Source organism: Piliocolobus tephrosceles, chromosome 1 (genome assembly GCF_002776525.5).
Source record: "Piliocolobus tephrosceles isolate RC106 chromosome 1, ASM277652v3, whole genome shotgun sequence".
NCBI lineage: Eukaryota > Metazoa > Chordata > Mammalia > Primates > Cercopithecidae > Piliocolobus > Piliocolobus tephrosceles.
Window position 1 is genome coordinate 124,909,428 of NC_045434.1, and position 15,414 is coordinate 124,924,841.

General features: G+C 39.2%; 1 protein-coding gene across 1 annotated transcript in view; it reads right to left on the reverse strand.

The window, feature by feature from the left end:
* The window catches only part of PTBP2 (polypyrimidine tract binding protein 2), a 91,699-nt gene extending 76,671 nt beyond the window's left edge, over window positions 1–15,028 (reverse strand). Inside the window, exons 1-2 of the mRNA XM_023231023.2 lie at window positions 14,761–15,028; window positions 13,023–13,053 (exon numbers count right to left, since the gene is read on the reverse strand). Of these exons, the coding sequence (XP_023086791.1) occupies window positions 13,023–13,053; window positions 14,761–14,768 (39 nt within the window). The 5' untranslated portion in view covers window positions 14,769–15,028. The remainder of the gene's footprint in view (window positions 1–13,022; window positions 13,054–14,760) is intronic.
* Between the last annotated feature and the right edge of the window lie 386 nt (window positions 15,029–15,414).

The window sequence follows — 15,414 nt, forward strand, 5'->3', positions numbered from 1 at the left end:
TGGACAGTTATTTTCCCTCAACACACTGAAAATATTATTCCACTATCTTCTGGATGTCCATGCTGATGAAGCATATTGGGGCTTTCTAATTCTTATTCTTTAGTGAATCTGATTTTCTCTGGCTGCTTTAAAGATCTCTATATCTTTGGTGCTCTGCTCTTTCACTGTTACGTGTCCAGGTTTTCTTGTGTCTCCTAAATCTAAGAATTCATATAGCTCACCAATTCTAAAAAATTATCAGCCTTTAGCATTTCAAATTTTGCCTTTCTGCAATCTTTAATTTCTTTCTGGAACTCTAATTAGATGTTTGTTAGAACTTCTCTTCCTTTCCAATGTACTTTTAATCCTTCTGCTATTTTCATCTCTTTGTTTCTCTGTGCTAAATTCTAAGTAATTTTTATTTTTTTGTTCACTAACAAAGATATTTAGTGCTGTCTGCAGCTATTTTTAACCTGAACTCCAGGATCTCTTAGAAATTAATTTACTGTATTTGATTTCCGTAAGTATTCCTTCCAAATGTAGATTTACAGATTAAAGAACTACAATAACAACCATTCTCATCATTTACGCGTAACTCTTTTCCTTACCTCATCTAACATTTAAAATAATTGTGGAGGTAGGTACAATTTAAACCATTTAAAAATGTATAAAACTGAAGCTCAGAGGTTAACCTGTTCAATGCTATAAAAGTCAAACCCTCATCTTTTCATTCCAAATCACATGTTCTTAACTTGACAAAACATTCTTGTCCACCATCAATAGTTTCAACTTACATTAAATGTTAACACTGCATAGTATTACTATTATGTGAATTTTAAGTTACATGTCTTTTTAGATATCCTTTAAGAATACTCATTAAGAGACACTTATTGGCCAGGCACAGTGGCTCATGCCTGTAATCTCAGCACTTTAGGAAGTCAAGGTGGGCAGATCACTTAAGGTCAGGAGTTTGAAACCATCCTGGCCAATGTGGTGAAATCCTGTCTCTACTAAAAATACAAAAATTAGCCAGGCATGGTGGAAGGCGCCTGTAGTCCCAGCACTCAGGAAGCTGAGGCAGGAGAATCGCTTGAACCCGGGAGGCAGAGGAATCGCTGAGATTGGGCCACTGCACTCCAGTCTGGGCAATAGGGCAAGACTCCGTCTCTCAAAAAACAGGAAAAAAAGAGAGACAATTATTGAGCACAGACTACGCCTAGCACAAACAAGGTAAAGTATAAGAAAGGTTCCTAGGAAAAACATCACATATGTGAAAAGTCAGAAACCATGTCTAATAGAAATAAAAACCTGCCACTTAAAAATATTACCAAAAAAATAGAGACCCTGACCAATTTACTGGAAACATGGAGAACATACTAAATTGCAAAATCAGAATGCAATCAGTAAATGTAGACTATAGGCAACTGTGTAAGACCAACAACTAGTTTTCTTCAACAAATGAAATGCAACTTAAAAAAAAAAAAAAACAGGAACGGAGAACTTGTACATTAAAAGATATTTAAGAGGTAATAACGACCTGTTAAATGTGCTGATCTTATTTTATCAAGACTCCTTCCCCCTCTAAAAAAACCCTATAAAAATACTATGACTTTTATGAGACAATTAGAAATTTTAATACAAATTTGACATTTTATAATATGAAGTAACTTAATTTTTGTGTGTGTCCTAACAGTCTTTATTTTTTGAGAAGGAGTCTCGCTCTGTCGCCCAGGCTGGAGTGCAGTGGTGCGATCTCGGCTCACTGAAAGCTCCGCCTCCCGGGTTCACGCCATTCTCCTGCCTCAGCCTCCTGAGTAGCTGGGACTACAGGTGCCCGCCACCGCGCCCAGCTAATTTTTTGTATTTTTTTAGTAGAGACGGGGTTTCACCGTGGTCTCGATCTCCTGATCTTGTGATTCGCCCGCCTTGGCCTCCCAAAGTGCTGGGATTACAGGCGTGAGCAACCGCGCCCAGCCGTCCTAACAGTCTTTTGATTATATTTTAAAAAGAAAAGAGAATCCTTATTTTTAAAGTTATACACTGAAGCCTTTACAGATGAAACAATATGAATATCTGAAATTTATCTCAAAATAACAGAAGTAGAAAAGCAGAGTGTGGATATCATCATTTTAGCTAGGGGTTGCTGATGGTTTTTGGGACTGAATGATAGATACATAATGGTTCATGATACTATTGCGTCTAAAATTCATTACAATAGTTATAAAAAAGAAGTACTACTCAAAAAACTTCTTGTGATAACTTTCTGCGACACCTTATTACTTTTAAAGTGAAAATATCACTTAACCACCTTATCCCCTAATGTAGTATGCCTGGAACTAAATTGAGAAAGCTACTACAGGCCGGGCACGGTGGCTCAAGCCTGTAATCCCAGCACTTTGGGAGGCCGAGACGGGTGGATCACAAGGTCAGGAGATCGAGACCATCCTGGCTAACACGGTGCAACCCCGTCCCTACTAAAAATACAAAAAAAACTAGCCGGGCGAGGTGGCGGGCACCTGTAGTCCCAGCTGCTCGGGAGGCTGAGGCAGAAGAATGGCGTGAACCCGGGAGGCGAAGATTGCAGTGAGCTGAGATCCGGCCACTGCACTCCAGCCTGGGCGACAGAGCGAGACTCCGTCTCAAAAAAAAAAAAAAAAAAAAAAAAAAGCTACTACAGTTTAGGAATACACATAGACCAAAAGACTAAAATAAATAACAATACAGAGACTCAGGATTCTAATTCATAACACTCCATGAAATATTGAAGCCAATCATTTTGGAGATCAGTCATAATAAAGGTCTTCATCTTCATTGTCTTTACATTGAGTAGGCTGAGGAGGAAGAGGAAAAGTTGGTCTTTCTGTCTTGGGTGGAAGAGGGAGAAGAAAAATCTGTGTAAGTGGATCCATGCATAAGTGGACCTGTGTAGTTCAAAATCATGTTGTTCAAGGGTCAATTGTACTTCATTTGACCCTCAGGAAAGCCCTTTTCCTTTTTTTTTCTTTTGAGACTGGATATCCTCTCGCCCAGGCTGGAGTGTAGTGATACGATCACAGCTCACTGCTGCCTAGGCTCAGGTGATCCTCTTGTCTCAGCCTCCCAAGTAGCTGGGACTACAGGCCCACGTCACCAGATCTATCTAATTTTTTTAAGTTGTTGTAGAGATGGGGTCTTGCTATGAGGACCAGGCTGGTCTCAAACTCCTAGGCTCAAGTGATCTGCCTGCCTCGGCCTCCCTAAATTCTGGGATTATAGGTGTGAGCCACCACTCCAACAAAGCCCTTTCTTGTGAATAGGTTAAAACTTGTTTCAATTGCCACTTCATTAATTTGTAATTTAAACATTTATCCTGAATTATGTAGTTGGGCCCACTGTAATCACAAGGTTCCTATAAGTGGGAAAGGGAGGCACAAGACTGTGTCAGTGATATTACGTGAGAGTCTTCTTTGCCATTGCTTCTTTGAAGATGAAGCTAACAGCCGAGATATGACAAGAAAACAAATTCCCCCCTAGATCCTGCAAAAAGGAACACAGCCCTGCTAACACCTTCATTTTAGCCCACCTGTGTCAGATTTCTCACCTACAAAACTGTAAGATAATACCTTTGTGTTGTTACAATAAATTTGTTATAGCATAAAAAAAAAAAAAAAGAAAGCAGAATAATGAGCTACTTTTATGCGAGAAATTGCAGGTATATAGAATAATGCCTACTAGATGAAGTACAAATTTCACAACCTGTAACTGAGGCCTTCTATATAACCTATCTGCCATTCTATCTTTTCTCTCATATCCATATACACACTGTTAGCCATAAAGGTCAAATTATTCAACTCACTGATCAATGGCTGTAAAATTATGCCAACCTTTATACACAACTTTAGTTAATGTCATTCTCTCAATGCCTATTGCTCTCCACTCCTTCCCCTATCTCCCAATCTAGCTAGGTCACAGATCACTATTCTGAGCCTACCAACCCAAACCAATCTTTCCTACTGTAGCCACATAGCACTTAATTAAAACCTTGGATCCTTATTTCTCTAACTAGATGAAGTCCTAAAAGACATAGTCTTGGAATTTATCTTTTTATTGATAAATGGCTCATTAGAGTATAAGCATATTAAAGCCTATGATACTAAGAGTTATTAAATATTAAGTGTGTATGCACTATTTAACACGTGTACTATTAATGATGGAGGAACAAACATAACAACTAGGGTCACTGCCCTCAAGGAGACAATACATCAATTTCTAACATAGTATTGTCATTTCGCAGACATTAAAATATCTGTTAACTGAAATTCTAATAAAAATACCCTAGAGAAAGCATTAAGTAGCATTTAAGAAAAGCATTTTAAGAAAAGTCAAAACCTAAAAACCCAAAGTTTTGAATAACACATCTATAATAAACAACCAGTTATATTCAACTATTACCAAAAAAGTTACATTTAGCATTATTTGATTATAATTTTCTATGCAAGCCAACGATAGTGAATTCAATAGTCATATTATAATTTAAATCATGAGTTCAGCAATTTACAACTAGTACTTTCAGAATAGTTAGAAAAAGCTAACATTTTAAGAAATAGGTTATTTATTAGTTGTCCAGTTATAGGTCTTGAGATATTAATAGTTAACTTCCTAAAGAATACTGCTACAAATTTCACCACACTTAAAATCTACATCTAAAAAGTTAACATTTTACGGTATTGGGGACCATCCTGTATTATTCTACAGTCATTTCATACAATTCTGCCTTCCCAAGTAATAGGTCCATTACTTCGCAAGGATTTCACATTGGTAAAACAGTTAAGAGTACAGAAATGACACCACTGAAATTACAAATTACGAACAAAATAAAAAGCCATTTAAAAAAAAAGTAACAAATTTCCTATTACAAACTCACAAATATTCTTTCTTATAGTCTCACTGAGCTAAAAAAGTCTAAAATCAAGAAAAGCCGAATACAGCAAATTTATAAAATAATGGAAAATGAGATTTCATTTGTATCCTAAAGCCATAAAAATGTGGCTATTCTAAATGCAAATACATTAACATTAACTGAGGACCTAGTTTGCGGAACTATTAAAATCCTAATTTTAAAGATGAAGAAGCTGCGGCTAAAAATGTTTACATATCAAATGGATTTTAACAGCAAAATAACTTAATCAAAATATATATATGCCTAAAACTATACAAAGAATATCAAAAAAGCAAAAAAGAAAACCTCAAAGAAAAAATATCTACAATGCATATGAAATCAATCTTTTTATACAAAGAACTGTGATAAAGATGACCATTAAACTAGGTCCAGTACACAAACAGGCAGTTGACAGAAAATGAAATACAAATAGCAAATTTGAAAACTTCACCCATTTCAAAATATAAATTACAAAATACATTTTTAGTGTAAAATAATCTAATATTTTAAATTTTGATAAAACCTAGAATTGCCAAGGGTATGGAAAAATAGGCACTCTCATACACACCTGTAAAAAACAAATGAGTGTTCTGGCACTGTGGTTTCCAGTAACTCTTTAAGCATAAATTTCTTTTGACACAGCATTTTTACTTCTATTCTAAATATGTCCACACGTTACAACTAACCACAAACTGGAATCAAACCTAAATGTCCATCAATATAGGAAACTAAATTGTGGTATGTCCAGTAACTACACTGTGGTGGAGTCACACAAGAGTATCCTCCATTGTCATTAACAAAGAATGAGGAAGATCTGTAACTGCTGAGACCACATTATGTAATTTAAAAAAAACAGTGCCTGTTCATATCCTTTGCCCACTTTTTGATGGGGTTGTTTTTTTCTTGTGTATTTGTTTGAGTTCTTTGTAGATTCTGGATATTAGCCCTTTGTCAGATGGGTAGACTGCAAAAATTTTCTGCCATACCTGTTCACTCTGATGGTAGAGAACGAAGGATATGAACAGACACTTCTCAAAAGAAGACATTTATGCAGCCAACAGACACATGAAAAAATGCTCATCATCACTGGCCATCAGCCATCAGAGAAATGGAAACCAAAACCACAATGAGATACCACCTCACACCAGTTAGAATGGCAATCATTAAACAGTCAGGAAACAAAAGGTGCTGGAGAGGATGTGGAGAAATAGGAACACTTTTACACTGTTGGTGGGACCGCAAACTGGTTCAACCATTGTGGAAAACAGTGTGGTGATTCCTCAAGGATCTAGAACTAGAAACATCATTTGACCCAGAGATCTCATTACTGGGTATATACCCAAAGGGTTATAAATCATGCTGCTATAAAGACACAGGCACAGGTATGTTTATTACAGCACCATTCACAATAGCAAAGACTTGGAACCAACCCAAATCTCCATCAATGATAGACTGGATTAAGAAAATGTGGCACATATACACCATGGAATACTATGCAGCCATAAAAAAAGATGAGTTCATGTCCTTTGTAGGGACATGGATGAAGCTGGAAACCATTCTCAGCAAACTATCACAAGAATAGAAAACCAAACACCGCATGTTCTCACTCATAGGTGGGAACTGAACAATGAGAACACTTGGACACAGGAAGAGGAATATTATACACCAGGGCCTGTCGTCGGGTGTGCAGAGAGGGGAGGGATCGCATTAGGAGATATACCTAATGTAAATGACGAGTTAATGAGTGTACCATTATATAACATGGCACATGTATACATATGCAACAAACCTGCACGTTGTGCACGTGTACCCTAGAACTTAAAAGTATAATAAAAAAATTAAAAAATAATAAAAAAAAAAACATTGGACTTCTACTTCCAGTCAAGATAGAATAACATGACCCAGATTTGCCTTGCCCAAACAACAACAAACAATCAAGCAAATATACAGAACAATGGGTTTTCAAGACACTGGAGATCAGGCAATGATGGACAATAATCCCTGAAAGTTAGAAAACAAATGAGTCCCTGTTTGCCTCAGCTTACTCCCTTGAGTGTCCAGGCCACAGCACAACTATGAGGAAACCAGGCTGAGCCTCAAAGTCTACTTTAATTGTGAGAGAGCCAAGAGCCTGAGAAGACCAAAGTAACTAGAGTTTACAGGTCAAAGTACCAGAGAAAAGAGCTGCAGAGATCTCTCCAAATCTGCAGAGAATCATCAGAGTATTCAGTGAATACTTAATAAGATTTATAATATTTGGACCATAAAACAAGTCTCCATGTTTACAAAGATCCAAGTCTTAGACAATACATTCTCTGGCCAGAATAAAAAAAAATTAAGAATACGTAACAGATATACAGAAAACTCCAAATATCTGGAAATTAAATAACATAAATAACATACTTACCAATAACCCATGGGTCAAAAAAAATTTTTTTTAAGTATTTTGAACTGAATAAAAATATACATGTCAAAATTTGAGGAATGCAATGAAAGTGGTACTTAAAAGGGAAACATAAAGCACTAAACCCCTACATAAGTATCAAGTTAATGACATCAACTTCAATGTTAACTAAGTAGAAAATGAAGATCAATCTAAACACAGTGCAAAACAAAATAAAAACAGCAGACAGAAATAGAAGACAGAAAAACAACAGAGAAACCTCAATGAAACCAAAAGCTGATATTCTGGAGATTAATAAAATCAATAAACTTCAATCCAGACAGACAAGGAAAAAAGATGACATAAATTATCGCTACTGGGAATGAGAGAGCTGACATCACTAAGTATTCAACAGGTATCAAAAGTGTAAAAATGTAGTATCATGGCTGGGTACAGTGGCTCACGCCTGTAATCCCAGCACTTTGGGAGGCCAGGGCAGGCAGATTGCAAGGTCAGGAGTTCGAGACCAGCCTGGCCAACATAGTGAAACCCTGTCTCTACCAAAAATACAAAAAATTAGCCAGGTGTGGTGGCGTGTGCCTGTGATCCCAGCTACTTGGGATGCTGAGGCAGGAGAACAACGTGAACCCGGGATGCGGAGGTTGCAGTGAGCTGAGATTGAGCTACTGCACTCCAGCCTGGGCGACACAGGAAGACTCCATCTCAAAAAAAAACTATAGTATCATGAACAATTCTACCCAAATACATTCAGCAACTTAAAAGGAAATGGACTAGTCCTATAGAAGATACAAATTACCAAAGTTCACTCAAGAACTAAACAAACTGAATAGCCCTGTATCTATTAAATAAGTTAAATATGTAGTTTAAAACCTCCCAACAAAGAAAACAAACATCTGGCCCCACATGGCTTCACTAGTGAATTGTATCAGTTAAGGAAGAAATTTTAGAGTTTTCACCCAATATCAGGAGCAAGGTAAAGATATTCTCTCAGCACTTCTATTAAACATTGTACTGGATACCACAGACAAGAAAATGGAGACAAAAAATGGCACCCAGCTAGAAAAGGAAGAAAACTATTTAAAAACTATTGGGTATAAATTGTCTATGTAGAAAATTTAACGGCATAGGCTGGGGGTGGTGGCTCACACCTATAATCTTAGCATTTTGGGAGGCCTAGGCAGGTGGATCACTTGAGGTCAAGAGTTTGAGACCAGCCTGGCCAACATGGTGAAATCCTGCCTCAACTGAAAATACAAAAATTAGCCAGGCATGGTGGTATGCGCCAGTAGTCCCAGCTATTTGGGAGGCTGAGGCAGGAGAATTTCTTGACCCAGGAGGCGGAGGTTGCAGTGAGCCAAGATCCTGTCACTGTACTCCAGCCTAGGTGACTGAGACTCCCTCTCAAGAAAATGTGATGGGATATATAAAAAAAACTATTAGACCTACTAAATGAGTTTAGCAAAGGATCAGAACACAAGAGCAATATGCCATAATCATTTCTATATACTAGCAAACCATTGGAAATTAAGTTTTTAAAATATCATTTACAATAACATCAAAATATATAAAATACTTATGGATAAATCTAATCAAACAATGCACAAAACCTGTGCACTGAAAAAAAACACTGCTTAAAGAAATTAAAGACCTAATAGAGACATCAACTGTAGTCATGGTTAGAAAGACTCACTTGTTAAGATGACAATTTTCCCCAAATTGCTCTACAGATTTAAGTCAAATCCGGTAAAATCCAAGCAGTTTTTGTAAAAACTGACTCACATGAAAACACAAAAGGACTCAGAAGAGTAAAAAACAACTTTGAAAAAGATCAGAGTTGGAGGGCCAAGACTAAGTAAGTGGTTTCAAGACTCGATATAAAGCTACAATGATTAAGACAGTATGTTTCTAGCATCTAAAGGAAAATGGGTCAATACAAAAGAATAGAGTACAGACATATAATCATACATACAGAGATAACTGATTTTTCATGAAGCTGCAAAGCCAAGTGAATGGAGAAAGGATAGTCTTTTCAACAAATAATGGTGTAAACACTGGATGTCCCCATGCAAAACCAAATACTTCTGACCCACACTTTGTACCATATTCAAAATATTAAGTCAAAATGAAAGAGACCTAAATGTTAAACCAAAGTATAAAACTCCTATTAGAAAAAAAGGTGGCCAAGAGCAGTGGCTCATGCCTTTAATTCCAACACTTTGGAAGGCTGAGGCAGAAAGACTGCTTGAGGCCAGGAGTTCAAGACCAGCCTGGGCAAAATAGACAGACATCAGGTCTATAAAAAATTTAAAAATTAGCTGGGCATGGTGCTGTGTGCCTGTAGTCTTAGCTACTTGGGAGGCTGAAGCAGGAGCCCTTGTGTCCAGGAGTTCAAGATTATCCTGAGCTACGACTGCACCACTACACTTCAGCCTGGGTGACAGAGTCAGGCCCTGTCTCTAAAAAAAATTATTATTACTAACAAACAAAAGGAAAAAATCGTCATGGCTTACAGTTAGGCAAAAATGGCTCAGGCAAGACCCCAAAACCACAATCCATAAAAGAAAAACTTGGTAAACTGGAGTCCATAAGAATTAATAACAGTTGCTCTTCAAAAGACAATGCTGAGAACGAGAAGACAAGTGGCAGAAAAGATTTGCAGGCCATATATCTGATAAAGGACTTATAACCACAATGAAGACCTCTCAAAACTCAATTAAAAATAAACAACCAAACAAAAAATTGGGCAAAAGATATAAACACACAGTTCACCAAAGGTAAAAGTTGACAAAAAGCACATGAAAAGATGTTCAACATCATAGATATTAGAGGAATGCAAATTAAAACCACAATGAAATATCACTTCATATACACTAGAATGTCTACAATCAAAAAGACAAGATAACAGGCATTAGAAAGGATGTGGAGGGACTGGAAATTTCATACCCTGCAGATGGCAATGCAAGATGGTAGAACTACTTTTAAAAAGTTTGCACTTCCTTAAAAAGTTAAACATGTGCCTACCACATGATCCAGACTTTCCAATCATAGCCCTCCCAACCAAGACAAATGAAAGCCTATGTCCATACAAAGACTTGTACAGGTATGTTCACAACTATATTTTTATTAGCTCAAAACAGAAAACAATACAAATGTCCCTCAAGACTTGAATGGATTAACAAATTGCTGTATAGCCATAAAGTGTAATATTGCTAAGCAATAAAAGAGAATGGACTATTGAAACACAACATGGGTGAATCTCAAAATAATTATTCTGAGTGGACTAACCCAGGCCAAAAATGTACATACCATATGATTACATTTACCTAAAATTCTAAAAAGTGTGAACTAATGTACAGTGACAGAAAGCATATCAGCGGTTGCTTGGGGAAAGAAAAGCAGGAGGGAGGGAGTATAAAGTTGCAAGATGATATTGTGGGGAGTGACTGACGTTCATTATCTTGATTGTGGTGATGGTTTCACAAGAGTATGTATGAGACAAAACATTGTATATTTAATATGGGTAGTTTATTTTATGTCAAATTATATCTCAAGATATGGGCCAGGCGCAGCGGCTCACGCCTGTAATCCCAGCACTCTGGGAGGTCAAGGCGGGCAAATCATGGAGTCAAGAGATCAAGACCATCCTGGCCAAAATGGTGAAACCCCGTCTCCACTAAAAATACAAAAGTTAGTCTGGTGTGGTGGCGTGCACCTGTAGTCCCAGTTACTCGGGAGGCTGAGGCAGGAGAATCGCTTGAACCCTGGGAGGCGGAGGTTGCAGTGAGCGGAGATCATGCAACTGCTCTCCCGCCTGGTGACAGAGGGGACTCTCATTCAAAAAAAAAAAGAAAGGCAAGATGTGGGCCAGAACAATAGTTTGAATCCAATCAATTACGTAAATAAAGATGTTTATATGTGTGGTAACATATCAATAATTTCAAGTAAAAAGGCACAAAATTTTAACACAATTACCTACACCTAAGAAATAAAAAAAAAAACCTGTGAATCAGTTTCAATTTTTTTAAACATACATCAGTGTCTTTAAAGCAAATTTACAAATGTTTTTAAAGAACACTTAACTACTTGTACACAGGCCTGACAGCAAAGCAAAAATTCTTAACCATTATTCCAGAAAATTAAATTAACTTTAATTATTCAGACTTTTATATTAAACAATGGATTTTTAAAAATGGTTTGCAACTTTTTTTTTTATCATCTTCTAAAGTATTCTCCTCAAACAACTAACATAAAAAACTGGTGTAACCAATACATTACATCTGGACATCCTACTCCTAGTCTCCTCAGTTTTTTTCTGTCTACTCATTCTGAGCCTTGTCTACAAACTACTCTCCTTTTCTACTAACAGTGGACACTCACACTTGTATCATTTATTATTTTCTAGAATTCACAGAAGAAATTTGTTTGGATGGAAACTACAACATCTACCATTTTGCACTCTTTAGCTATTCCTGATTTTAAATCCCATGACTAACTCAACTTGGAAAATACTATCACCAAAAAGAGCTTATTATTTCTCCTTCAGTCTGTACAAAATGAACTAAAGAAACAAGCCTAAAGAATGGACAAATATCTAGTTCACTATAGGTAAGACAACAGAAAATAAGCAAGAAAACACAGTAACATTCCCAAAAGTATTTGAAAGAACATAACATCATTACGGATACAATTTTAAGAATTCCAAAAAATGTTTGAACAGTCAGCATCAATGGACTAAGCAGATAGCCTCTCAGGACAGACAGGTTTGCAAATGAAAAATGACAATACAGGCTGGGCACGGTGGCTCACACCTGCAATCCCAGAACTTTGGGAGGTCGAAGCAGGCAGATCACAAGGTAAGGAGTTCGAGACCAGCCTGACCAACAGTGTGAACTCAATCTCTACTAAAAATACAAATTAGTTGGGCGTGGTGGTGAGCACCTGTAATCCCAGCTACTCAGTAGGCTGAGGCAGGAGAATTGCTTGAACCCAGGAGGCAGAGGTTGCAGTGGGCCAAGATCGCGCCACTGCATCTAGCCTGGGCAACAGAGTGAAGCTCCACCTCAAAAAAAAAAAAAAAAATTACACTACATCATTACATTAAAAGTTGTAAGTACTCAAGAAAATGTTAAGCATTAGAACTAAAGTTTAAACGATGAGTAGTTTTCTTGGCCAAAAGGAAGGATTCCAAAGGATCTCGACCATAAAGCCTTTCTTCAATAGACAAACCAGCTCTTAACTTCTGATTCAAATTTGAAGCTATTGCCTCAACAACTTTCTTTTTAAGGATCAGGATAATTCATTTCTAATGTGCCTTCTTATTGACCAAAATATATTCATTTTCATATGACAAAAAGTAAAAAACAAAACAAAAACAAAAACAAACTTAGATTAACAAAATTACAAGATATAGGTCAAACCACTTACCGTCCATTTAAAATCATTATTTCCCCTCAGAAAATTGGGGTATCATTTTATATTACAAGAAGCCATGTGTGAAAGCATTTTTAATTTCCTGATCATTCATACTTAGATGGCCAGTTCTAGAAAAGCTTATGGTGATTACAAACTGTTAATGTGGTCCAACTTTAGAAATGAAAAGAAACATTTTACACTTGGGTTTTGTTAGCTACAGTATAGTTTTCAAAAGCAAAAGCTAAAATTTTCCAGTAATTATGATAACAGTAGATCCAACGATCCCAGTTTCAAACATATTTTTCCTACCTTCACACCAACTGCAACCTCAGTGACGATTCTGCAAAAAAAAATAAATAGTTTCAACTTCTTATTATTCTTCTAATCACTCTTTGGCTCTAAAACTTTTTAGGATAGTTCATCATTCAAAACTCTTCCAGCCACTCACATACAGATGGGGAAAAAAAATACCACAGATGGTCAGTGACTTACCTGTACTGTTATCAACCTGGTTTTCTAAAAGTAACTTTCAAACGTGAGGCAAAATTCAGTAAACTTGTGGTATTTTTTGACAACACATTCAATAGCCAAAAAGCACAAAACCCAAAACACTATGCCATTTCCACAATGCCAGTATACTGAGATTAATAATTTAACGCTTAAACTCTTTAGTAGTCTCCATAGGAACCAGGAATCAGGAAACATGAATTCTAGTGCAAGTTTTGACATCAATTTCCGTGTTGATCTGGGGGGAAAACCGAAATTCTCTGGATCTGTTTCATCTGGAAAATAATCTTAAGGTAACATCTAGGACGATTTGAATTCTGTAAGACTGTGTTAACTTTTATAAAATCTTCTTTTTAATATCTTTTAAAAAACACCAAACTCTAGGCGCTTAACCAAATTTTTGATTCTTCAAATACTCACTGATTTTAATAAATGTATTTGCTAAATGATATTATGTTTACACTCCCAAAAGAGCTGCATACTGCTATATTTTCGACCTTAAGCTATATTTTCGACCTTAAGCGTGCCCCCTTTCTAAAGACGACTTAAAATACTGAGTCTTTTCAGGTGTGAAGCGAGTCAGAGAGACATTGGTCCCTACCATTTCACAGTCTTGTCTCTCACCTCACTCAGCATTCTGTTTTCACTCAGGTTCGCAAAGATGCAGCATAGTTCTGTGTTTCTGTAGTCATTTTTCCAGAAACTGACCAAAGTAGCTAAAGAGATAGCCCTGCGTTGACTATCTGCTCTTGTTTCTGCCATTGCTGTTGGCCTTTGCCCATGTGACTAATGTCGGCCTCAAACACTTCGCTTTTTAGATGATTTAATTTCTGGGCCCTTTTGCCAAGCCTTGAATGTCTTCAGTCCCCACAAAAAGGCATTTTTCCTCCCTCCCGCCCCCACTACCAGACTCAAATGAAAACAAAGGAGTATGACATCTGCCCTCCCCCTTCCTCCCGCCGCCGCACGCCCTCCCCCCTTCCCCAGCGGCTCCCACTAGGCTTTCCCCGGAGCTCCCGCCACCGGCATCTCTCGGTGGGCCGGGTGAGGCCGGAGAGGTTGCGGATGGCTGGGGTCCACAAGGGGTGGCTCTCTCCTCTTCCCCTAGAGGCTCCCCCACTCCAAAGGCCTGTCTTTGCCCATCCCACTCGCTCTTACAGGCACCGCTAACCCAAGGGTCGGGTCCCAGGGTACGGATCGAAATGGCTCCTAGAGGGGGCAGGGACGGACCGGCGAGACATTATGGGGTTCCCACTCCATCCCCCGCCGCCAAGCCGGTGCCCGCTCCCACTCCGGGATCCTCACCCCCGCCATCGCCCCAGTGCCTCCCCAGCCTCCAAGCCCGCTTTCTTCTCATTTTCTCGACCAAAGCCCGCCGGGGGAAGCAAAGGGAGGGGTGTGTGCGATGGGGCGGGGGTTGGGTAACGGCAGCCCAGCCCTGGGAGGGGCCGCGGGAGGTTTTCTCCCCGGCCCGGGACAGGGCCGAAGGACGGTCCAACTCCTCTCTCACACACACCTTCTCGCCGGCCCGATTACATACCCGTCCATTGCCGAACCGGACAAAGCTTCGCTCACAAGAACCGAGCCACGCAGCCAGCGAGCCACACAAGCGGCGAGAAAATGGCGGCTGGGGCCCGACGGAAATTGCCGAAGGTGCCGAGGCGCACGGGGCAGCGCGCGGCAGCGGCGGCGGCGGAAAGAGCCGAGCGCGCCGGCGCCCGGCAGCGGGAGGCGAGCGGCGGGGCGCAGGGACTAGGGGGAGTGGGCGCCGCCGCCGACGCCTCCTCCGCGCCTCCGCGCGCCTTCCTCCCTCCGCCCTCCGCCTGCCGCCCTCTGGAACCTGGCCTGCTGCTGCAGACCGCGGCGTCCTGGTTTCCACTCCTTGGGGGACACCTCCCAACAGCCCTCCACACTGTCTCTTCCCTGACTGCAGGACGGCCCCCAAGCAGCCTCCACTTTTCACTCCACGCCAAGTGCCAGCTTGGCTACCGTCAACCTATGCGGGCCAAGGAAAAAACATTGGATAGCTTTTCTCCTAAGCCATCTTTTATTTGCAGACTGGCTCCAGCCTCTAAAACAAAAGAGCCTTTACCCCACTGAGCAAGACCACTTGGTAACAACAGCACTTTCTCAAGCAAGTAGAACTCCTCAGACTGAAATATAAGGCTTTTGCTTCAAGACCTGTAGTACCAAC